The following is a 25,948-nucleotide window of genomic DNA, read 5'->3' as shown; positions in this document are numbered from 1 at the left end:
ACTCCCTCAGCACTGGGGCAGAAGCTTAAAAAGCACTAGAGACAAATGGGGAGTCTGGTATCAGGGCAAGGAATGGGGAAGGGTGAGCTTTATCCCAAACAGAAGTGCTGGCAGAGGCCATTGTTTCTTTGATAAGCTGTTCACCCCCTTTACCCCTACAGAGCTAGCAGATGACCTCCAATCTGAGATTCCAACAACCTGGTTCACACTGTTTGCCCTGCCCTGGTGTTTCCCTGAGACGCAGCCCCACCCAACTTTGGGGCCCACCCAAGCAATTTCCAATGGCTTTTCCATATGAATGGCCTGTCTTGGCTCATGCCTTAGATTTTCCTAAAATCTCTCAAACAAGCAGCTTCTGGCCTCAGTGTGCCCTGTACCTCAAGCTAAGTAGCCCCAGGCCTGGCACTAATAGCAGCCAGCTTTTTCCCCAACTTGGCCTCACCTGGCACCTCCACGTCCAGCACAATTAGAGGCCATCTGCAGATCACATTGTAGCTTATGCCAGGTGGCCCCAGAAAGAACACAAGCAGTGACTGACCTTGGTCTGCACTTCCCCAGAGGCCCTAGACCCAGCACACTCAGTGAACAGACTTAATTTCTAAATTTTCTTGGAAAGAAAAATATTTTGGATTAAGACCATTTACCAAGCACCAAAAAGCCACTGGTATTCTTTTTCTAGACTGATACCTATTTTGATTTATACCTCATAATTTACAAGGAAGTGGAGCATCTGTGTGACTTACCCTATTAAAGCAGTGTTCGTGGTTGGGTCCATAAAAATGCTGAAGACATCTCACATTGTTTTTGTTGACGATCTTGTTGAAGAATTCATTGACATACTTGATAGGGAATGCACAGACGGCAGAGCGGTTCATCGGCTCGGCAGAATCTGGCTTGCTCTGGGCAAACACTCCATAGAGAATGTCATCATTCGGGTTGGCGCCTATCTGCCGTGCGAGATGGGCCCCAGGCTTACTGACATATGCAGCTTGAAGAATATTAAACACCTCCTCCCTTGGGGATCGCTTTCTTCTCTTTTCGGTGAGTATACACTCCAGAGGCATTTCCATGTAGGAATGCAATCCAGAGTCTACAGAACAGAACCTGATTATTCTTGTGTGGAAAGACTGGGCATTGAGAGTTTCCCGTTGGACTGTCAAAAAGTAAATGAAATCGTTGCTTTCAAAGGCGTGGACATACTTGATGGGGTAAGAGTCTCGGAACTCAGGTAGAACATCAATATAGGACTGGTCTGTCAGAAACTTAAAACCATCTTGAGTTTCCTTTAGCCTTCTCACCGATATCGAATGCAGGGAATAATCTGGAGGGTAGGAAGCGCTGATGGTATTGCCCACGAAGAAGTTGATGAACCGCTGCTTCACAGACATCAGGACCTTGGTTCCCAGGGCACTCACCACACAGTCGGGACACTGGCTGGGCTCTTCGTCTGCCTGTGGGGAGTACATGCAGTGCACCTCGGACTGGATGTCCGCAGGATCCAAGGCAGGAAGGACGTGTCGCTGGCAGGTCCCCCTGCGAACGCTGCCACAGCTAATGAGCTGGTCATCATAGTACGTGTCCACCAGCAGAGCCATGTTGACGTTATCTTTCCAGACGCCACCAGAAGCGTTGGCTTGGTGGCTGCAATCCTGACACGGGAAACAACCCGGGTGCTCCAGCACCGGCCCCGTCTGGTACTCAGCCACCTTCTGCAGGTCTCTGTCGTTTAAAACGTAAATGTGGTTAATGGTACCGAGGTAAATGTGATTCTTGTGTAGAGCGACGTTCTGGATGGGCGTCTCCGCGGTGAAGTTGGGAAGCTGATACTTCATGTTCACATTCATCTCCGACTTCGCCAGGGCCTCCTGGCACTCCCCATCACTCTTCCGCACCAAGGTGACCAGAAGCACAAGGATGCCACGTGCAAGCACAGTAGGGGCCTTCATGGTAGAGCTTATCTGCCAAAACACACACAAGGAGAGAGCGATTGTCATTAGGAACAAAGAAGATATGTAAAGAACTATACCAGGGAAGCTATCAGAAACAAAGCTTCCTTACTGAAGATTTTACATCGGGTGAAAACAAAACCTCTAGCTGGTTTCACATAAAGATGCATTGTGCCAGTGGACATGACTCCACATAGTTAATTTGAGAACTCAAGCCAGAATGAGTAATTTTAGAGACCCATTTATGAGACGCAAACAATGTTCTGTATTAAGAATGATAGTGCAACCAAGTTAGACTCATTCGGCAATGAAGTCAGAAACAGAAGAAATGTCTTTCTTAACCCTTTGCTGTTTGTTTAATGTGGTTTAATATCTGTGGTTAATGACTAGGTTGATATTCAAAATTTTCAGTCAAGTAAAGGAATTGTGGTTCAGATGCATTTATTCTAAGAAATCACAGCAGGCATTGTTTCCTTGGGAGCATGTAGAGTTACAAGGCTAAAATTAGCTTCCTTTTGGAACAAAACAATCATAAATTCTAGAAGCAAATGGTCACATGCTGTTTATAATAGGATTTTGTGTGCAGATGAAAGGTATGGTTATAATTCAGCTATAGTTAACCTATTGTTTTGGATAGACAAATGCTTAACTTAATGTAAGGTCATGGGAACATAAAAACAGTAAGCTGAAACTGTATAAAATAAAATTAACCTTCAGGACTAAAGTCCTAGAATTATTTCACAGGGAAAAACAGTATTTTGTTTATTACCAAGTCAAAAGCTATTTAGTAAAAAGAACATTTTTTTAACATTCTGTGTTATGCATATGAATAATATTTTCTACTAGGAAGCAGAGTGGATTTATGGTTCAGTTTTTAAAATTTTCATGTACACAAGTTATAAACATTGCAAATTCTACTTATAATAATTATAGATGAGTAGTAGGCTGGAAGGATAGGCATTAAAATAAATAGAAACTAAACAGCCCTTATTTATTTCCCCTTTTTAATGCATAAATCTGACAGACAATGGAGCATCTAAAACATACTAGATATTATAATGATTCTGAAGTCTACCCATGGGCCTACAAAAATCACAACAGAATTCATGCTTGCACTATGGGAAATGGGAGATGGCCCCTACCCTTCAGTGAACCTACTATGTGGTTGAGAGATAACACACATATGCAAATAACTCTGATACCTGGCATTATAATACCCTGCATATCACAAACCAAATGCTAAAAGCATCAAGAGAGGGAGGCATGGCCTATACGCAGGACTGCTATGATTGTGAGAAATAGAGACATGTCTAAGTGTTATAAGGTTCAGAAGAAAAAGTACAAGTCTGTTTGGCTCATCACTATATCCCAAGTACCTGGCACCGAGTCTAGAACGCAGTAGATATTAAATAAATACACGTTGAATAAAAATTAAGCGATAAGTTCAAAGTCACAGAAAAGGTAAATATAGTAGCCAGAACTTAAGTCCAAATATTTTGGACTAAAAAAAATCAAAGTAACTGTACTCTACTAAATTTTATAGGAATTGGGGTTTTATTTAAGAGGTAATAGAAAGTCATTGAAGGGTTTTGGGCGGTAGAGCCATATAACCCAGGTTTTACTCTAGGAGGACTGATCTGGAGGCAAGGTGATTTAGAGCAAGGTGGGAGAAGCTGGCAGCAGGAAGATCAGACAGCACACTATTCTAACAGCCCATAGCCAGGTAACAAGGGCCAGCCAAGATGGTGGCACCAAATAATAGAAAGGGATGAATGAGAGACATACATAAATACAACTGACACCTCGATTGGTGGAGTACAAAGGAGAAGGCAAAGATAATTAGTGTTTATCTGGAAAAAGTGGAACAAGTTATAAAACTAGTGTAGTCAGTAGGAGGAAGTTGAGTTGAAGACAGAGGGATATAACAAGTTGGGTTTAAAATGGTGATTTTGATATGATTTTGATTTTGGGAAATGTATGAAAATATTCTAATATAGAATATATTTGACTGGTATGTTTTTAAATTGCTCATCAGGAAGTAGGTGTCCAGATTAAGTGAAGAATGAAGATTCCAAGCAGACAGAGCATTTGTGTCAAACAGTAGAGGAGATTAAGGAAAGGATTGTGAGGAGGAGCCTGCCCTCACTGGGAAATAGGCACCATTGGTCTTCTGTGAGACAATATCCATCTTGGGTGAGACAGTGGCAAATGGAAGCTTGAGTGCCAAGTATCTGCCATCTCTGCATCAGAAAAAAAAAGAATATTCAGAACTCAACCTTGCTGGACTAACTGGGATGCTAGTTTGACTACAAAGAAACTTTGTGTGCTATCTGAGCAGACCAAGAGTCTATGCTCATGGGGAGATAAGGTGAAAGAAGAGAAGACAAATGAACCAAATCTTGGGAAAAAACAGTGAAGGAGTTAATAAAGGTAAGTTTAGTGAGGCATCAAGCAAACCTATATTTCATAGTCACAGAAGCCAGGCCAGGTGAGAGGCTTGAGAAGGAGGATGTGGTCCACACGTAAGCTCTTCAGGAACCTTCATGAGAAGTTTTTCAATAGATTCAATAGTGGTGCTGGACACTAACTTGCAAGGGAATGTGTGGTGTGGAAATAGAATGTTTGTTAAAGGAATGCAAGAGGAAGGCAATACCAGAGTAAAGAGGGGTTTATCCTTAAATTGTAGAAAAGACACATGCTTATTTGTAGATCTTCCTTCCACTAAGATGTATTGTTGTCTACTAAGGGTTAAGCAGGATAGCAGAGCTGGGAATTCAGACATGGGGCCTCTCCCTAGGAAGCTCATGGTCACGTGGTGGAGGCATGGGTGATGGTGATATAGATGGTGATGGGGAGGTGTAGGAAGGGCAGCCATCCTGGACGTAATGCTAGAGCTGAGGCATGAAGGAGGATAAAGAATGGAAATTCCTAGGAGGCAGAACAGATTGTGCAAAGATATAGAGGCAGAGGGGAGCACATGGCCTAGTCAGGAGCATCTGGAGAGGTGGGAAAATCAAAGAGGGCAAATGAGGGAGAGAGAAATTGTTGGAGCAACATTCCAAAGGAACAAAAAGAGGCATTTTCAAGAGCCCTGGAACATAAGACAAGTCACTCAGAGACAGAGGAGAGGTTCAGAAATCAGATGAAGCATAGGGACACTAAAGGAGTTCAGGGCACATGATCTCAAGCCTTAACAAATAAATTACAGTATATGACCATCAGCTGAAAGTGATGAAGACAGCGGGCTTAGGGACTTCAGGGTGGAGGAGGAGGAGATTTAGAATAGCGACAGTAGGGGATGCAAACTGAGATCAGCAAGAAATGAGAGAAAAGATTGCTTAGTAGTTCTGAGTACTCCTTTGAGAGAAAATATAATGTATTATGACTTCCTCTTCATGTTCATGAAAGATATGGAAGAAACCTAAGGCAGAAGGTAAGGACACAATGATTTCAGGGTCCAAATGAAGGCACTTGATTAGGTGTAGAGGCTTTGAAGGCTAGGAAACTAGTTAGTCCAAAGGGCAAAACAAGTGGAACAGAAATCATATAATAAAAATAACATGTTGAGTGCTTATCATATGCCAGGCATTCTGCCTAAACCATCTGAATTATTCTTTATAAACATCCTGTAAAGCAGGAAGTGTTATTATTCTCCTCTTTTAGGTGAGCAAACACGCCAAAAGTAACACAGTTAGAATCAGATTCAATCCCATGTCTGGCTGATAGGAATCTGTCCAGACTCTTAAATGCTTCACTAACACTGAAGTGGCTTCCCTTAATAAGCAGAAGTTAGACAATCAGAGCTCTGGTGATAGCCCTTACCCTCTCTAGCTGTGTGCTTTCAGGCAATTCATCTACCTCTTAAATGTCAGGGTTTAATATCTTCACATCATTGTCTATAATAATAAAAGTGTAATATGATAATTAGACCAGACAGCCATATGACCTTCTGGAGGTCCTTCCGGATGACCTTCTAGATGAAGCTGGGGCTGTGAGGGCTGAGCCCCTTGCACAGATTTTGTGCATTGGGCCTCTAGTCTATATATATGTAAAAGCCTAAGTGACCAACTGACGACTGTCCAGTAGCTATGACATGTAATGACCACCAAAGGGCAGATGCTCAACACACAGGCATGGAAACATGGAACAGGCTGATGAATCTCAGAGAGAAGGGGGAGGGGAAAGGATGGGAAGGAATTAACCAAAAATCTTATATGCATGATAGAGGCCCAGTGCACAGATTCATGCACTGGTGGGTCCCTCACCTGGCCTGCGGGGATAGGGCCGAAACCGGCAGTCTGACATCCTCTGAGGGGTCTCAGATTGCAAGAAGGCGCAGGCTAGGCCGAGGGACCCCACTGGTGCACAAAATTGTGCCCTGGGCCTCTGGTTTTAAATAAAAAGAGATTTCATCTTTGAAAGCACTTTGTTATATAGTGTATATAACAACCAAGAGAGGGTGTTTACTTGCTATTTTTATGTATAGTTCTCATTGTTTTGAAATGAACACATTCCCTTGCAATTTAGTGTCAAATATCACTAGAAATTTTTTAGCACTGATGGGGGGGGGGGAATGACAAGCAGTAGGAAAAAAAAGAATTTGGGGCAAGTTGTTCTTTTAGAAGATAACTATAAACTGTAAACAAACAGAAAATGTACATCTAAACCTTCTAGACTACATTAGGCAGAAAAATTAAATGCACTTCTCAATATGGTATTGTTATATCTTTAAAATTGGAAGCATCAGCCAAATATTTTATTTCTCACCATATTTTCTATAGGAAAAAATAATAAGAAAATAAATGAACTATTACTGTCAAAAGAAAAAAGAAGGCAAAACAACTAATATGCATCTTAGTTAATGTCCATTAATGCAGTGCAGAAAAAGAGTAACTTTATTTTTTTCTTCCAGGTTTGCTGAAGGAGCCTTCAAAATGATCTTTATAAAAAAACTAGTAGCTCAGCACACGAATTTGTGCACATTGAAAGGAAATTAATTAGAAGAAATATTTTAATATCGTTATTCACCTTCTCTATAATAGAAGTGTCAACCAAATTCACAATTGACAATGACAGATCAAAACACATGGGTGCAATTGGCACCAGCAAAATATATATATATATATATATATATATATATATATATATATATATATATATAGCTTAATTAAACCTGCTTTCTGATTTAGCTAAACTTTTTCCAGCCCAGTGAAGCACCCCAATATCTCTTTCAGGTAATTGTCAGCAACACAGCAGTAAATATCAACATGCAGCAGATTATTATTGTAGCTCACACAGGGAGAACAACAGGTAAAATATTTAACTGCAGCAGTGATTGACTGCTGTACAGTGACAAAATCTGAAGTTATTTTCAAGGTCAACCATTTCTTACTTCTTTTTAGTCATGTCAAGTTTCTAAGCTTTCTAAATTTCCATTTTCTAATTAATGAAAACAGGATTCTACCGAGTCTCCTATCTACCTACTCCAGGACTTCTGTGAGGATCAAATGAGATGAAGCACAAGAAATTGCTTCACATACATTTGGTTAGAGTGTAAAATGTTTCCATCTGGCTATCAAGCAAGTCATGTTCTTGGGCTGAAGACACTCCAAGGAGGCTAGTCTCTAGGGAGAGGAAGCTGGGCATTGCTACATAACATCATTACCCAACGCCCGTCACCATTTTCCAGGCTGGGCTGGGCTGTGGGCCACATTTTGCCATCTCCAATGGGTTCTCGGCAGCATTGGCTGTGATTTGGTGGGCTGTTGTTCCTGCATGGTGACGAGCTCTGTGTCCCACTTGGGGGAAGCCGAGTGTTGCTTGTCAGTGCCAGGTCCTCAGTGCTGTTTCTCTGTAAATGGCCAGTGTGTGTCATGGCAGCTCCTGTATTGAGTGTCTGCCCCCTGGTGGTCAGTGTGCATCATAGCGACTGGTTAGATGGTCAGACACTTAGCATATTAGCCTTTTATGTATATGGTAGGTCCTTAGATTACAATAGAGATCCGTTCCAATTTTTGCCATAAGTCGGAACCCACCTACATAAGCACCTACATCACTCACATGGAGCACATACACAGCAGTAATGAAGTGAAACAGTAAAAAAATTTAAAAGAAAGATGACAATTCCTGACCTTAACTTGTGGTAAATAAATAATAAAAAACATAAAGCTCATATGTACATATGTCGAAATGACAGAACTTTTTTAAATTTTTATAAATACCGTGAGAGATGGCAACATAACCATGAAACGATGTAAGTCAAGTCTGACATAACCTGAGGACTGCCTGAATAGATAAAAATCTGAGGTATTATATTAAATTATATTTAAAAAATAAGGTTCATATCTTAAGGTTGGAACATAAGTCACTCATGGTACTAAATCTCAATGAACTAGAATCCAAGAAAATGTACAAATGTAGTAATAAGCTTTTTAAAAAAATCCTCACTGGAGGGCATGCTTATTGATTTTGATATTTAGAGACAGCAGAAGGAAGAGGAAAAGAGAGAGAGGGAGAGAGGGAAGGAGGTAGAGGGGAGAGAAAGAGAGAGCGAGAGAGGGAAAGACAGAAACATCATTTGGTTACCTTCCTATAACACCCTGACCCGGGATCGAACCCACAACCTAGGTGTGTGCCCTGACCAGGAATCGAACCTGCAACCTTGCAGAGTACAAGGCTCCAAGCAACTGAGCCACACCAGCCAGGGCAGTAATGGGCTTTTTGTTATTTCACTTGATATCAAACCATACGAATATGGGAAGGAGGATTTTTTTTTTCTATTTAAAGCAAAAGCCTTGCAGAACATCCCTGAGTTAGTAACCTACCTAGTCTCCTAAACTTTCTTTAGATTCTCTTGCTAGCAAATGGGGATGCCATTTTTTAGATTGAGAAGTCAAAGAAAAGATTAATTTTTTTTTTCATTAAAGAAAAAAAAAGAAAAAAAGAAAAAGAGAAAAAGGAGATACAGGACCATTGTCCACAACATGATTTTTAATTAAAATACAGGTTTCTGTTTAATCTTCAGACAACGAGAAAACCTGATTATTTGATTACCCCATTTCTTTGATTATTTCAACTTAGCAAATGGGTCAGACTAGATATTTTCTGGGAAATGTTTGTGTCATTCATATGGAATGGAGGGAGAACTTTCTAAAGTATTTGTTGCTGAGCTGTGTCTCCCAATGACACTGACAGTTAATTGAGTGACAGCTGAATAGGCAAGTGCACAGGCCTGGAGACAGACTGTTTGAATCCATTCTCTGTATAACCTTGGGCAATTGACTTCTATGAGCCTCTATTTTTTTCATTTGAAATTTGCCTGTGATTACAGTACATACTTCACTTGTTGTGATGCTTACTCTGAGGATTACATGAGTTAATGCATGCAAGCCAGTAAGACCAATGCTTGGCACACAGTAGGCAAATACATGTTTTCTGTTAATATTGCTTGTTCATACACTCAATTAACACCTTTGGAGCATCTACTGTGTTCTAGATTTTGTACAGAGTACTAAAGTCACAAAAAAGAAAAAAAGTGTCAGAGAAATCTCAGACTAGCGGAGGATGCAGACAAACAAACCACAGTTTCAACTCAATGTCAAAAGGTCAAAATGGGGCCCCCAAAGGGGAATGCTTAGGGAGGCATGTGGGCTTTACCAATCAATCAATCCTGGTCCTTTCCTCACAGTGCATTCACAGCTCTGAGGGGCAGCATGAGGAAGAACTTGAGCTTCAGCAGTGGCAGTGCAGCCAAATACTTGTACAGAACAGTTCCTTTGGCCTCAGTTGCTTTCTTATATGTAAAATGATAGTGTTGAACCAGTCCTGTACTGGAGCCCTCAGGCACTGGCGCATGACAGCCTATTGAGTACATCTCTTCCCAGCTCACATTCAGCAACCTCATTTTAGTGGCTTGAAATTGGGAATGGGGGAGTATTTACACCACAGAAATAGGCCAGCACTACAAACCAGGGCTTTTTTCCTCTGCTGGAGGGACAGTTACTAAATATTTACAAGCATACTCCTGGGCTGAACTTATGAACTCCAGAGTATTTTCCAACTCTAATGATTTTCAACTCCGAGATTGTTTTTTACAATTACGTTTTATACCTCTGCCATTTTATTTGTCATATATTGCTTTCTTTTCTCCATTTCTGTAATCTGCCAGATCAAGCTGTGTGAGCAATTTTAGTATTTATATTGGTAGTGATTCCAGAAATACTTTCACTTGGACATACACTTTTATCTTGATGTATTTATTCCTGTGATGTGCCTGGATAAGGCTTTCAATATAGAATGTCTCTTTTTACTATTTTTTTCTTTTCTTGTTTTTTGTTTTTTTTCTCTTTCTATCTGAAATAGTGCTGGCCATTTAACCAACTATGAGTTCTTTACTAAAAAGAAATGTAAATATGATTCAAACAGACTGACTAATTTATTCTCTCAAAATGTTGTATACATACATAGCAGATGAAACTGAATCATACATAAACCATTTCTTTATTTCTTCTTAGTTGGTAGTTAAGTAATTTTGCTGGCAAAACATTTCCTAGGAGTGATAATCTCAATGGCACTTTGGTTATGAGTCTACTGGTATTTAAGAGTATTTCAGCTCAGCCTAAACTTAAGATCAGTTGACTGTCTGCCATCTATTTGCTTCTAGTTTTCTCATGAAATCAGCTTACTTTTGTCTTTTCACCCTTTAGAAATCTAGCAGTACATTTAATTTTCTAAGAATTTATTGAGTAGCTATCTGAGCCTATCTTCACTACTATTGTCATCATCGTTGTCCTCATCATTATCAACAAAATCTTGTCAGAAAGCATAAACGTGTGCTGTGTTCAAGTACTGATTCCTTAGGAAAAACCACAAGTATAATGACTGCATTTTGTAAGAGAGAGACTTCCCCATCTTTGACATAGGTAACTTTGCTTTCTTTATTGATTTTCTTATAAATCATATTTCATAAAAACACAGATGGTGTCTTATAGTTTATAAAATATTATCAATGACATCATCTCTTCTAATCTGCATGATCTCTTTGAAGGTAAGCATTATTCCCATGTTTTCAGATGATAATAATGAGATTCAAAGAAAATAAAATATTATCCAAAATGTGATAAACATGTAATTTAGTTCTGAATGTATTTCTAATTTTTGTAAAGTATAATGCTCATTTAAATTGTTTTAAATTATTAGGAAATCAAATTTCTTGGAAAATATTTTTATTCAAAAGGCATATTTTAGTAAACATTCGTTTTTACCTGCCTAGCTACCACTGTTTCTACTACTGGCAATTCTTTTGAAAACTCTCCCTTCACAACCTAATGGGGCCTACCACCCTCACCACAGGATGAGCTTGCAAACCAGGCTGGCCTTTCAATGAACTCTATTCCTTTGACCCACAGCTTGATCAGGGGTGAGCACATGACCAAAGCAAAGCCAATCAGAGTGTTTTTTTGGGATTCAGTACAGTTACGGTGAGAGGGCCTCTCTCCTTCAAAGATCACACACACTAAAGTTGATGTTAATTTGGAGTGACTATAACCATCTTTGCCACCATGTGCAAAAAGCCTATGGTGACAGTCTCGTGATGTTATTGCTTGAGCATCTGTATCCACCATGTCTTAAGCTAATAAAAAACAATAAATGTTTTCCCCTCTTTTCTTTATTTTCCTTTTTGCATCAGCAGTTCCATCATGATTCTTTTATACTATGCTCTGAAAAAAGTCCTGACTAAATAAGATCCACTCAAAGATACTATAAATTTGTGGATTTAAACAAAAAGTGCATAAGCAACTTTATATAGAGTATTCAAGTAATTAGAAAAATATGGTTTCCCTATTTACTTTAAAAGATTACTTTAAATATTCCACTTTGCATTTGGAAACATCTATTAGTTGAATTTTCTGAGGTGGTATAATAGTTTTTTCTGCTATAAAACTTCAAATTCTTCTACAATGTTTACTTAACATAATCTCAAGATAGAAATAATGTATCAACATGAAATCAAGATATCAAATTTTGAAAACATTTAAATCCTGCTTTTAAATGTATAAAAGGGTTTTATGATGGTGGAAACCTACTGAGGCCTCATATGAAGGAAATTAAAGTCATAAAAACAGTTATGGCTAAATCTGCAGGATGACTTGCCAGAGTTAAATCCTAAGGCAATTTCTTAGCCCTCTCTTTCTACATATGCTAGAGGCCTAGTGCATGGATTCATGCACTGGTGGGGTCCCTCAGCCTGGCCTAAGCCCTCTTGCAGTCTGGGACCCCTTGGAGTATGTTGGAGAGCCAGTTTTGGCCCAATCCCTGCAGGCCAGGCCAAGGGACTCCACTTGTGCACAAATCTGTGCACCAGGCCTCTAATGTGCATATAAGATCTTTGGTTAATCTCTTTCTGCCTTCCTTCCTCCCCCTTTCTCTCTGAGATTCATCAATCTGTTCCATGTTTTCATGCCTGCACCCTGGTGGTCATTGTACATCATAGCTATTAAACAGTCAGCAGTTGCTTAGGCTTTTACATATGTATATAAATTATGACCATTTACTTTAAAAATTAGACCCCCCCCCCCCTTGCCTAGTCAACGTGGCTCAGTGGTTGAGCATTGACCTATAAACCAGGAGGTCACGGTTCCATTCCTGATCAGGGCACATGCATGGGTTGCGGACTTGATCCCTGGTGTGGGGTGTGCAGGAGGCAGCCAGTCAATGATTCTCTCTCATCATTTATTTTTTTCTCTCTCCCTCTCCATTCCTCTCTGAAATAAATAAAAACATTAAAAATACCAATATATTTTTCCAATAGGATATTTCTTTTTTTTTGTAATATATTTTATTTATTTATTTATTTATTTATTTATTTATTTTTATTTATTTATTTTTTTTTTACAGAGAGGAAGGGAGAGGGATAGAGAGCTAGAAACATCCATGAGAGAGAAACATCGACCAGCTGCCTCCTGCACACCTCCTACTGGGGATGTGCCCGCAACCAACGTACATGCCCTTGACCAGAATTGAACCTGGAACCCTTCAGTCTGCAGGCCAACGCTCTATCCACTGAGCCAAACTGATTTCAGCGCAATAGGATATTTCTGATGTAAGTTAAAATACTGTATTTATAAATACTATTTATGAAACCATATTATTTCACACAATATTAATCAGATGCTTTGAGAATCTCTTGCATACCATGTCCTTGTCTAGATACTGAAAAATTCACCCCTCCAAAAAATGTACAGTTCATGGATTTGAAGATAGCAAGGTAAATACTTAGAATTGAAATGTGTAACCTAAATTGAAAAGTGAGTGGCTCTACCAGTATGTTGCGAAAGCAAATGTTAAAACATGCTATGAGGTATTATGATCATCAAAAAAGCCTAAACTAACTTTAGAAAGACAGAAAAACAAAAACACACACACACACACACACACACACACACACACACACACAAACATGTCAAAAATCTCTTAATATAGCCAGAAATTATCTTGAAAATAATTTCTAACAGTTAGTGAAGGGATGAAGAAATCTTCAGGGCTTTTCAGTCCATCCAACTACATGACTACATTTAAATGGTTCAAAATACTCAAGAGTTAATCTTATGTCTAATACGTACAGACTAGTTTGCTTCACATTATTCTTCCCCATAGCCCATAAAACCTTCTGGAGAAGAGCTGCGGTGTAGGAGAGAATGTATGGGCTTTGGTGTCACACATACTTTGATGTGATGTGTATTGTGCTCTACCATTTACATAACTTCTATTAATTTCTTCATTTTAAACAAGGATAATGGTACCCATTTTGTGGGCTGGTCATGAAGATAAGAGATAAATTAGGAGAGGCCCTGCCATTCAATTATGTTACATCCACTGGCATTCAATACATGTAGCTACCATACTTACTATTCTAAGTTGTGTTTTAGCCAGTGTTTGCTTACCCTCGTCAAAAATGAGGCGCTGGCACAGTCCACTGGGTAAGCCCATTTGAAATACTTGGTGATTGTTTCATCACCTTAGTCCTCTCATCTACAGATTAAATATTGTTATTCCTTATTCTCCCACCCTTTGGCCATCTTGTGGTTTTCCTGAGACCCATTTCAAGTTCTTGAAGTGCTTCTTAAATTGTCCTCCAAGGAAAGAGCCATAGTAATGGCTTTCTAGACTTAGAACAAATAGGTAACCCATTACTTTGCCTCTACAGAGAAGAGTAAACCATACCCCCACGGAGGTTCAGCAAATAAAGATGTAAGATAACCAGTTAAATTTGAATCTCAGATAAGTAACAAATAACTCTTCTTAGATGAGTATGTCCTGTGAATGCATTTTATGTGATAATCCAATTTGTAAGCAAATGTAGAAAAAATAAAGGAATAATCACCTTTTTACTAACAGAACTTCAATTGAAAAGATTTTGGCCTAACCTATTTATCGGTTGGGAGCAGAACAGTATTTTTAAGATTTTTATAGCACATGCATATTGCAAAACTACATACACTTGTTTTTGTTGTTGTTTTGATGCTGCATATCAATTTTATGCTGTTTTTAAAGTGATTACTAGGGTAACCTATTCCTAATAGGTGATTTTGAAAGGGAGTAATGATTCTTTTCTTTGTTTTAAAAACTATACATTAAGAAAAAGATTGTGTGCTTGTGGAGAAAAGTTGTACGGTGTATGGTAGCTTATCACTAACCATGAAATTTCTGAAACAATAATATTCCTAGATTGATTTGCATACTTTATTTATAATAAACAAGCTTATTGAAATTCATATGTAGATGGCTATTGGAGAAAACATGTTAAACATGATATAAGAATAATTTTCATGTCTTATAATTAATGCTCCTAGGAGTTCCTATAAACTCTGATTTTTGATTATTACATAAATGTTTCTTTGAAGGAGACCTAAATAGTGCTTTTTATTCAGATGCGTAGCAATATTGCAACCCTTCTTCCAACAAACACTTTAATAGTTGAAAATGTCTGAATTATAGGACAAAAAGCCAAATATGAATTTTCTAGTTGTAACATATGATTGAGATCATTGTCCAACTCTGATGAGTAAGAATAAAGATAAAAAACAATAGAATTCCATTATATTCTCAAGCTTATCCAATCATAATCTGTTAGTAAATATCTTTGTTCTTTTAAGAATGGCTGAAAGCATTCAAGTTCTGGGAAAGAAGAATAAATGGACATTTGTTTTATCAGTGTGCATATTGCAAAAAGGCCTATTCAGAAAATATATGCAACTGTCAGAGTCCTGATTGATGGACAGGCGTTTGTCCTATTAATAATTTGTAGGTCAGACAAGAATGTTTCATTGCCCTTAGAAATGTGAAGATTAAATTTTCAATATTAAGAAAGTGCTAACATGCTTGAAATCCTATAAAACTATTTTAAAAGATTTTTCAGCCTAATGGATATATGTAATTTTATAGTTCAGATTGTGCAAAAAAATGCATACGTGGCTTATTTTGTCCTATTTTTCAATCAGTCCAGGAATACTGAATAACATGAATCCACAAATCACATCCGAGAGAAACATCTTTCTAAGTGTCTAAGTTAAAATAAGCCTAGCAACCATTTCCAGTTGCATTCGAGTTCAGGGTTGGAACAGGTTAAACCTGACTGGAACTGTCCGAATGTGAACCGGTGAAAGGAGACAAGTTGGAGAGGAAGCTGGCACATTACTCATGAATGAATCAGACATTGCCCTCCCTCCGTATTTGAAAATGTCTTCGGCACAAGGCGTGGTTAGTTGCAAATGGGGGAACTGTGTCCAGGATTGGGTTTATATAACTAATCAATCTCCCGAGGTATTGCCTAAAGCAGACATCAAATGGCTGCAGAGAAATGCTGATGGTGAGTAGACCCCCATTCTTGTCGCAGTCGTTGTCATGTGAAAGGAAATCAGCTTCCAGGAAAAGAAAGATAAGGGGGAGAGCCACGAGGGGGCCACAGGCCAGGCCCTCACCCTGAAATACAGAGTGGTCACTCGAGGCAGGTGTTCCCCTGTAACACTACTTTCTCAGTTCTTAGGGTACGTCTGAATTGTAGTTGGCTCACACAACCCGAGAACTTTTCTTTGAAAGCAAAATGTGCAAGTAGATTCTCTGGCAATGGGATGAACTAAGAACCCTTTCAAGGTGCATTTTGTCAGAATACATTTCCCTTTCCAAACAAAAGAAACACACACACACACACACACACACACACACACACACACTCTTAGAAATCATGAAAATACTGTGAATAGAAGGAATAGCCAAACCTAGTCATATTTTTGTATAGATGTAAATTCCTCGGGTGAACATAATGCAGTTCTAATAGTGTTGGGAGAAAAATTAAAAACATATAAATATGTTTGATCAATAGTAACCAGAGAATAAAGAACCAAACAAAACTTTCTATAAAGATCTTAAATATTTTAAATGAACAGAGAACGCCAAGCAAAATATCCTCTAAAAAAAACAAAAAACAGAACAGTAGAAAAATAAGTATGTAAGTACAGAATCCAATTTTTAAAACTCAGTAAATACTCTGGATCCTTGAAAAAAATCAATAAACCAAAAGGTTAGAACACCTTAAAAATAACTGTGCTCAGGACTGCATTTATATAACTGATCAATTCAAGGAAAAATAAAAATAACTAGACAGTTCTCTCTTTGTGTGTGTATGTATATGTAAAGGGTATATATGTTTGAGCAAGTGTGTGTGTGTGTGTGTGTGTGTGTGTGTGTGTGTGTGTGTGAGAGAGAGAGAGAAGAGAAGATGGAGAGGAAGCTGGTACATCTGTTCCCTAATGTACCAGAACAAGAGAGAGCAAGTGATTAAAAAAAACCATACACCACTTTTCAACTATAGGTGTTGCCCTAGAGTTGTTGCCTTGTGCCTCACTGCACTCTGGATGGTTGGTACTGTAAGGGTGGGTACACATGCCTGGGGGAGCAGAGAGGAAAGAGGAGCTAACTTTGGCGGACAGAGGCAGGGACAGGGAGTATTTCAGAGTGGAGACATTCCATGAGTGGGGAATTGAAGACAAGTTGAAGATGCTCAGGAACAGCTGAGGCAGGTGACTAGGCTCTTTGGACAGAGGACCTCCAGGAGAATGTGCAGTCTGTCCAGGAAGTTGTAACTAGGACAGAAGCAATGTGGACTGGGCTGTGAGGGTGATTCAAGGTTGGACTGGGGCCACATCACAGCAAGCTGTATATGTCCTATTGAGAGGTCTGCACCTTATCAGTGAGTTGCTGGGAGATTTTAAGCAGGAGATGGAAATCAGCATACTTATGTCTATTTATTACACAATTTGTCACAGTGTGGGGAATGGATTGCAGCTAGAGGCCAGAAGACATGACAGAAGGCCATTACATCTGCTCAGGCAAGATCTCATTATCCCCAGAGTCCAACATCCATCTCACAAGCATCAGTTTTGTGTGCCCAATAGCTATTTAAGACCAAGTTTGACATGCATTTATTTAGGCCCTACTATGTATGAGATGAGTGGGGGCATATCAATAAACAAAACAAACATTTTTGCTCTTGTAGAACTTACCTTCTAGCAGGTGCATCTAGACGATAAATTATACATATAACAATTAACCATCTACATATATAAAAGGCTAATATGCAAAGTGTCTCCTCGGGAGTTCGATCGCTCACTATGATGTGTGCTGACACAAGGGGGCAGTGCAGAATGAAAGAAGGCCCCTATTGGCCCTGATCTCCGCCAGGCCAAGGGCCCTACCTATGCACAGATTTTGTGCACTGAGCCTCTAGTGTAGTACAACATAAATTGATGAGTGCTACAAGCAAAAATAAAGAGCAGGGCTGGGGGATCAGGCACAGTTAGAGGGAAGATGGTAGGAGAGGTTTGTGGATTTGAAAAACTGGAAAGGCGACTTATAAGGATAGGGTATTAGGATAGGACTTAGCCATCTAAGAAGTGAATAGAGATTTCTGAGCAGAGATAAGAAGGACCAAACAGACAGCATGCTTGGTATATAATCAGGTACAGCAAAGGGGCCAGTATGCTTGGACTTTGGTACCTGTGAGATTGACATCAGAGAACAAAAAAACAGAGCATGCAGGGCCTGTAGGCCACTGTGTAGGCCACTGTGAGGCTTGGATTTTTTTTATTGCAGTAACGTGGGGAGCCACCTCAGGGTGTTGAGCAATTATGATTGAATGGAATCACCGGGAACAAATGTGGAAGCAGACTTCCGGTGGCAGGGAGTTGGCATAGGGCAAAGGTGAAGAAATGAGGTTGGCTGGGAGGCTGCTGTAGTCCAGGTGAGTGATGGCTTAGTCGAGAAGAAAGGGGTGAGTGAGGAGAGGGGGCTGAATTCTGGTTATAAATTGAAGACATGGATTTGGATATGAGGAGTGAGTGACAAAGAATTTTGGCTTTTAAATAGGGAGAACGGCTTTGCCAGCTACTGATGTGGAGAAGCTGGTGGGTGGAGAAGTCTGGCATGGCTGTGAGACTGTCAGTTAGTTCATGTTTAAGGTTTTTTTTAGAGATGCAAGCAGAGCTGTGAGTATGCAGTTGGATATTTGAGTCTTAGAGTTAAAGAGACACATCCAGGCTAGAGACTTAAATCAGGACATTGTCTGCATATCAGTGGTATGAAAAACCTTGAGCCTGGATGAGACCACCAAACAAAGGAGTGGAGAGAAGGAAGAGAGAAGGACTACACATCGGAATACAGCTAACAGGCTGGGGAGATTAAGAAGCAGCAGTCAGATTCCTTCTGGCACCTTCCTCTATTCCCATGAAACTTGTGCCCCTACTCTGTATCCTTCCTGGTGTCTAACATTGTCCACAGTTCCAGGACACCATCCTTGGCTCCCACCTACAGGTGTTTCAAATATACCTGCTTCCATCCCCACTGCCATGTATAGTTCAGGGCAGTGCCACTTCTTGCCCGGATCTCTACAACAGCCTCCTACTCAGTCTTCTCTCACCATCCTGGCCCCTGATCATCTGTTTCCTGATGTACCAGAGATATCTTTCTAAAATGACAACCTAATTAGATTGTGACATAATCAGAAAGTGACATAATTATCAGTTTTCTGTTTAAAAACAATATAACTCTTTAGCACAGCTTAAAAGCCACCCATAATTTGGCCTCTACCTCAACCTCTAGCCTTGCCTCTTGCCATCACACCCCCCCCCCCCCCCCGGAAATCGAGATGGGCACTCCCTGTCCTTCTTCTCGTTGGTGAAGCAAGCCATGTGCGATCCCACTCTAAGTCTCAGCACATGTGGCCACCTCTTTATGGAACTCTTGTTCTCGCTTTCATGTGCTTATCTCTTGTTCTCCTTCATGTATTGTGTCTCGTGGGACACTTCTTTTAGGATGCCTTCTCTGATGCCTCTTTTGCCCTCTAGTAAGAGATGAGAAACTCTTCTATGTGCTCATACCTAAAATCTGCCTTCTCCTTATCTAGGCATATCATGTTGTGTTGTAATTTACGTATCTGAATCTCCCACTACACAGTAAGCTCAGTTTTCAGCCCCTAGTGTAGTGCCTTCATATGATACTTAGTAAGAACTTGTCGAAGGATGAACAATGAAATGAATACATGAAATAATGATCCTGAACAAAGACTTTGGAGGTATGGAAAGGAAAGACAAGACTGGAAAGATATCAAAGAGATCAAATTTATGTGATAATGATTGAACATAGATTTTGGTTGCAGGTGAGACTGAGGAGACAAGGGTGGCTAAAAGATGTGTAAGTTGGGTGTCATAACTGGGAAGGAAAATAGGCAAAGAAAAGTTTTAAGGCAAAAATGTAAATCAGTTAATAACTCTGAGGTACCGTATCTGTTGGTCATTCAAATGGAAATGTCTATAACAGTGGTCGGCAAACTCATTAGTCAACAGAGCCAAATATCAACAGTCAACGATTGAAATTTCTTTTGAGAGCTGAAAACTGACTTCTGTGCATGGGCCAGGAAGTTTCAATTGCACTGTATGTGCACACCAGCATGAGGCATTTTATGGAAGAGCCACACTCAAGGGGCCAAAGAGCCTCTTGTGGCTCTCAAGCTGCAGCTTGCCAACCACTGGTCTATAAGGTAGTTAATAACATTGGCATGGTGGCCCAGAGTAAAGAGGGAGTCAGATAGCAACCTGTGAACTACTGGTTCATCAGTGTATTTGAAGTCCTACAGGCAAGTAAAATCCCCCATGGGTATGTTCAGTATGTAGAAAGAAGGGATTCAGATTGAACCCAGAATCTAACCTTCATATCAAAGAAATTGCAATAAGGGAAGAGCGCACGTTAGTATCAAATTTGAGAGGGTTGAAGTGGGACAAAAACAGAAGTATCTGCTATATTTGGCAATGAGGCAGTTATTGATGATTACTGTGAGGGTACTCTCTTGGAAATGTGGAACAGAATAAATGAGTTAAGGAATTAATGAGAACAGAGAAAATGAGTTAGGCATCTGTTTTCAAGAATTCTTTATTAAAAGGATAAGGCAGGATTTCAAGATGCAGCAGAGTAGGTGGGAGCTATACACTCTTCCTTCCAGGACCAAAGGGGGAATTATCCTACATAACAAAAAGCTAATATGCAAATGGCCAAATGGTGGAATGACTGGTCACTATGATGCAGGCTGACCACCAGGGGGCAGACACTTGATGCAGGAGCTGCCCCCTGGTGATCAGTGAGCTCCCACAGGGGGTGCGCCACTCAGCCAGAAGCCATGGCAATGCTAAGGATTTCCGACTGACGCTTTAGGCCCACTGAGCTGTCAGTTGGACATCCCCTCCCCACAGTGCTCCTGGATTGCAAGAGGGCACAGGCCAGGCTGAGCCTTCCCCCCACAAGTGTACAAATTTCATGCACCAGGCCTCTAGTAACTATATTAAAGAACAATCATCCTGAACAGCCAAGTGAAGACTAGCTGAAGAGGAGTCTTATAACCAAGGATTTACAGAAGCTAAATCAAGACTGGTAGGAAGGGCAGAGATGTGAAAAGGGGGGGCTGGCCCTGCTTTCATGGGCAGCTGCTAAGGTACTGGAGGGATATCTCAGCTGTGGGAGTTCCCCTGGAGAAGAATGGGGCCTAAATGCCAAGCCAGGTTCCCCAGCCCAGACCACCAGAGCCAGGAAGAGGTCCCTAACATCTGTCTGTGAAAAGCAGCGGGGTTTCTGTCTGCCGAGGAAAGATAGAATCAGCTGGAGAAACAGGCACCCTCTCAAAGGGCCAACGCACAGAATTTCATTTGCAGCCACTCACCCTGAGCTCTGGGGGAGGTGGGGGGGGGGGGGGAGCGAAGCAGACTGGAGTCACATGAGAGGAGTCTGCGGTTTGTGGCTCTGGGGAGAAAGTGGAAAGGAGAGCCACCAGCATCCCTGAGATGAGTCATTTTCTCACACCACAGAGGCCATCATTCTTGGGTCGAGCACTTTTCTGAAGCCTCTCTTGCCCTCTTCTAAGAGATGAGAAACTTCTATGAGCTCAGACATCACATCTGCTTTCCCTTATCTGGGCATTATCATGTGGCCTCAGCCTGGGGAAAGCAATTGGCCCATCCTTGGAACTCCCTCTCACCCCACCTGAAAAAGTGAAGGCTCTGCTGAGAAGTGGCCGCCTTGGCCAGGATGTAGAGCACATGTGTCAAATACAAGGCCTGCGGGCCAAATTCGTCCCGCCAGGCCTTGCAATGTGGCCCGCACCGCGCTGTCATCACTACACTCCTCTGCGTTTCCATCACAATGACAGTTTATGACTGTTCAGTAAAACATTCAGCCCGCGATTTAGGCTGGATTTTAGATTTTGGCCCCTTCTCTGATTGAGTTCGACACCACTAATGTAGAGCTTTGGGAAGACTGAGGGGGTGCCAGTGACTAGATTGAGTAGTCTGGCTTTGAGGCAGGGGCCATTTCCCACACTTTTCTGTGAACATGACTAGCACTTCTCTCTCATGGGCAATCCAATTGAACCCTCTCCCAGTTTCTGGCAGACCCAACCTATGGACTCTGGAGACCCCACCTGCCCAACTCCTAATGGCTCTACCTTGTTGAAGTCTGGGAAAAATATGGGATGGACTGAGTCTCCTGGCCCTGGGGCAGGGACCATATCCATCACGTTCACTGAAACTTGACTGCACCTTCCCCTGACAGGAGATCCACTAGCTCCATCTTCCTGACTCCACTAGAGGCCTTTTCAGTGACGGAACCTAACAGGAAGTTGGCAGGGCAAGGAAGGCAGAGGCAGATCTTGGGGTGCCTTGGGACTTTTGCTGAACTTCCCCCAGGTCTAGTGCTAGCAATGCTGGCCTTGATGCACAGCTTGGTCCTTCTCATGCACTGAAGCCCAGCAGAGGGAGCCACAAATTGGATTTCTTGTAGTTCCAAGACACAGATAGTGTCTGTTCTGACACAGAGAGTGTCTGACATAGGCCTACACCAGGGTCACTCCCAAGAGGCCCTGACACACCCAGTGGCCAGCATCAGACAACTTAAGAGCAGGATCCAACAAGCTTCACAACAGTGTATCCAAAGAAAGATTTCAGAAGGCACCAAACACTGCTGAGATGAATTCTGCTTTGGGAGGCCAGCACCAGCACAGCAGCTTGTATACAGTGGTAGGGGTTGAGTCTCACAATCAGTGAGCCTGAGGACTGATCCCATGCACAAAACAGCCAAATAACAATCAGGACTCAATTATAACGGGGTGGGGGGTCCACATAACCCACACAACAGACATTACTAGAGCACCCAGCTCAGATGATCAAGGAGACTGGCACTGGGTTCTATAGGATATTTATCACAAAAGGCCACCCCATGAAAACTGGGAGTCATAGCAAACCTCTCCAGTACATAGAAAGGAGAAGGAGAAGGAGAAGGAGAAGGAGAAGGAGGAGGAGGAGGAGGAGGAGGAGGAGGAGGAGGAGGAGGAGGAGAAGGAGAAGGAGAAGGAGAAGGAGAAGGAGAAGGAGAAGGAGAAGGAGAAGGAGAAGGAGAAGGAGAAGGAGAAGGAGAAGGAGAAGGAGAAGGAGAAGGAGAAGGAGAAGAAGGAGAAAAAGAGGCAGACAAAATTAGGAAACAAAGAATAAGTCCCCAAATAAAAAAACAAAAACAGGAGACTGTTGAGAAAAAAAGCTAAATAAAATGGAGGCAATCATTTATCAGATATATAGTTCAAAGTAATGGCTCAAGGGTGCTCAAAAAACTCAGTAAGAACTACACCAGCATGTGAAAAGACATAGAAAACAAGGAAAGGGCAATAAAATATAAAGACTACAATATCTGAAGTCAAGAATATACTGAAAGTAGTAAAAAGTAGGTTGGATGAAACAGAGGACTGAATCAGAGGATTGAATCAGCACAGGACTGAATCAATCTTGAAGACAAGGTTAAAAAAATATCCAATCAGAGCAGCAAAAAAAAAAAAAAAAAAAAAAAAAAAAAAAAATTAAAAAGAATGTGATTAGGTCCTAGCCAGTGATGCTCAGTAGTTACGGTGTTGATCTGCACACCAAATAGTAGTGAAGGGGGTGTACTTAGGTTGCAGGTTTTATCTCAAACCCTGGTTGGGAGTGAGTGTGAGAGGTAATAAAAAATAGAGAATACAATACCTGAAATCTCCCCCATCCCTCTTCCTCCCTCCCTCCTTTCCTTCCACTCTGTAAAATCACTGGAAAAAAATATTCTTGGGTGAGGATTAACAAAACAGAACAAAACAAAGAATGGGGATGATTTAAGGGACCTTTGGGACAATATGAAGTGTAACAACAGCCACATCATAGGGTTTCAAGAGAGAGAAGGGAGAGCGCAAGGGATCAAGAATCTATTTGAAGAAATCATAAGTGAAAAATCTCCTTAACATGGCAAATGAAAAAGACACAAAAGTCTAGTAATCAAAGACAGGCCCAAACAAGATGATTCGAAAGTGGCCCATACCAAGACACACCATAGTTAGAATGGCAAATGTTAAAGACTAGTGAGAATCTTAAGAACAGCAAGAGAAATACAGTTACCTACAAGGGAGCTTGAATAAGACTGTCAGCTGATTTCTCAATAGAAACAATTCAGTCCAGAATGGACAAGGGAGCTTGCATAAGACTATCAGCTGATTTCTCAACAAAAACAATTCAGTTCAGAAGGGTCTGCCATGAAAAGTGATGAAAAGCATGGACCTACAACCAAAACAACTCTACCTAGCAAGGATACCAATTTAAAACTGAAAGGGAAATAATGAGCTTCCCAGAAAGAAAAAGCTAAAGGAGGTTTTTTTTTTTTGGTTTTTTTTTCTTCTGCCAAACCAGTACAAGAAGCAGAAGAACATTGCTAAAAGAATATAATGGCAATAAATACATACCTATCAACAATCACTTCAAATGTAAATGGCATAAATGCTCCAATCAAAAGACATAGGGGAGTTGAATGAATAAGAAACAAGACCCATATGAATGCTGTCTACAAAAGACTCACCACAGAATGGTAGATTCACACAGATTAAAAGCAAAAATATGGAAAAAGACATTTCAATCCAAATGAAAATGAAAGAAAAAGCTGGGTAGCAATACTTTATATCTGACAAAAGAGACTTTAAAAAAGAGAATATAGTAAGAGACAAAGGACACTACATAATGATAAAGGGGAAAATCCAACAAGGCAAATATAACCCTTGTAAGCATTTATGTAACCAACAAAGGGTACATAAGTATATAAAGTGAATATTGACAGACATGAAGGGAGAGATTAACAGTAGTACAATTGTAGCAGGGGATTTTAAAACCCCATTGACATCAATGGATAGATCTTCCAGACAAAAATCAACAAGGAAATGATGGCCTTAAATGACACAATAGATTAGATGGATTTTATTGATATCTTCAGAACATTTCACCCTAAAGTAGCAGAATATATCTCTTTCTTTTCAAGTGCATATGGAACATTTTCTATGATAGAACACATGTTAGGACTAACACAAGTCTTAGTAAATTTAAGTAGACTAAAATCATATCAATCATATTTTTGGACTATAATGGCATGAAACTAGAAATCAATCACAAAAAAGTGAAAAAATAAATAAAAACAAGACATGGAGACTAAATAACATGTTATTTAACAATTAATAGGTTAACAATAAGATCAAAGATGAAATCAGAAGTTAGCTTGGAACACATAATAATGAGAACACAATAACTCCAAATCTATAAAACACAGTGAGAGTAGCCCTAAGAAGTAAATTCATAGCATTATAGACCTACCTTAAGAAACAAGGAAAATCTCAAATGATTTAATTTTACCATTAAATGTACTAGAAAATAATAACTAACAAAGCCCAAAGTGAGTAGAAAGAAGGAAATAAAAAAGATTAGAGCAGAAGTAAACAAAATAGAGTCTAAAAAAAAGTACAGCAATCAATGAAACCAAGAGCTGGTTCTTTGAACAGATAAACAAGACTGAGAAACCTTTCATCACATTCATCAGAGAGAGAGAAAGAGAGAGAGAGAGAGAGAGAGAGAGAGAGAGAGAGAGAGAGAGAGAGAATACCTAATAAATAAAATCACAAATGAAAGAGAAGAATTAACAACGGACACTAAAGAAACAGCAAGAATATGTGCCAACAAATTGGACAATCTGTATGAAATAGATAAATTCCTAGAAACATACAATCTTCCAAAACTGAATCAGGAAGAATCAGAGAATCTGAATAGATAGATTAGAATTAGTGAAATTGAAGCAGTAATCAAAAGACTCCCAACAAAAAAAGTCCTTGATCAGATGGCTTCACAGGTGAATTTTACCAAACATTCAAAGAAGAACTAACACTTACTCTTCTCATACTATTAAAAAAAAAAATTCAAGGGAAGGGAAGACTCCCAAGTTCACTTTACAAGGCCAGCATTATCCTAATTCCATAATGAGGTAAAGACACTACAAAGAAAGAAAATCATAGGCCAGTATCACTGATGAACACAGATGCTAAAATATTCAACAAAACACTAGCAAACCGGATCCACCAA

At 40.2% G+C, this 25,948-nt stretch overlaps 1 protein-coding gene across 2 annotated transcripts in view; it reads right to left on the bottom strand.

Moving 5' to 3' along the window:
* The window catches only part of MET (MET proto-oncogene, receptor tyrosine kinase), a 132,618-nt gene that overhangs the window by 92,783 nt on the left and 13,887 nt on the right, over positions 1–25,948 (bottom strand). The window contains exons 1-2 of one of the 2 annotated variants that reach the window (XM_045576185.1): positions 4,404–4,510; positions 744–1,958 (exon numbers count right to left, since the gene is read on the bottom strand). In XM_045576185.1, coding sequence (XP_045432141.1) covers positions 744–1,946 — 1,203 coding nt within the window. In that variant the 5' untranslated portion in view covers positions 1,947–1,958; positions 4,404–4,510. Of the gene's footprint in view, positions 1–743; positions 1,959–4,403; positions 4,511–25,948 lie in introns of those variants that run through there. The other variant, XM_036424977.2, reaches the window with a different exon arrangement.

This window comes from Pipistrellus kuhlii, unplaced genomic scaffold (assembly GCF_014108245.1).
Source record: "Pipistrellus kuhlii isolate mPipKuh1 unplaced genomic scaffold, mPipKuh1.p scaffold_m20_p_10, whole genome shotgun sequence".
NCBI lineage: Eukaryota > Metazoa > Chordata > Mammalia > Chiroptera > Vespertilionidae > Pipistrellus > Pipistrellus kuhlii.
The sequence above is the reverse complement of the archived record's forward strand: the minus strand, read 5'-3'. Positions and strand labels throughout refer to the sequence as shown.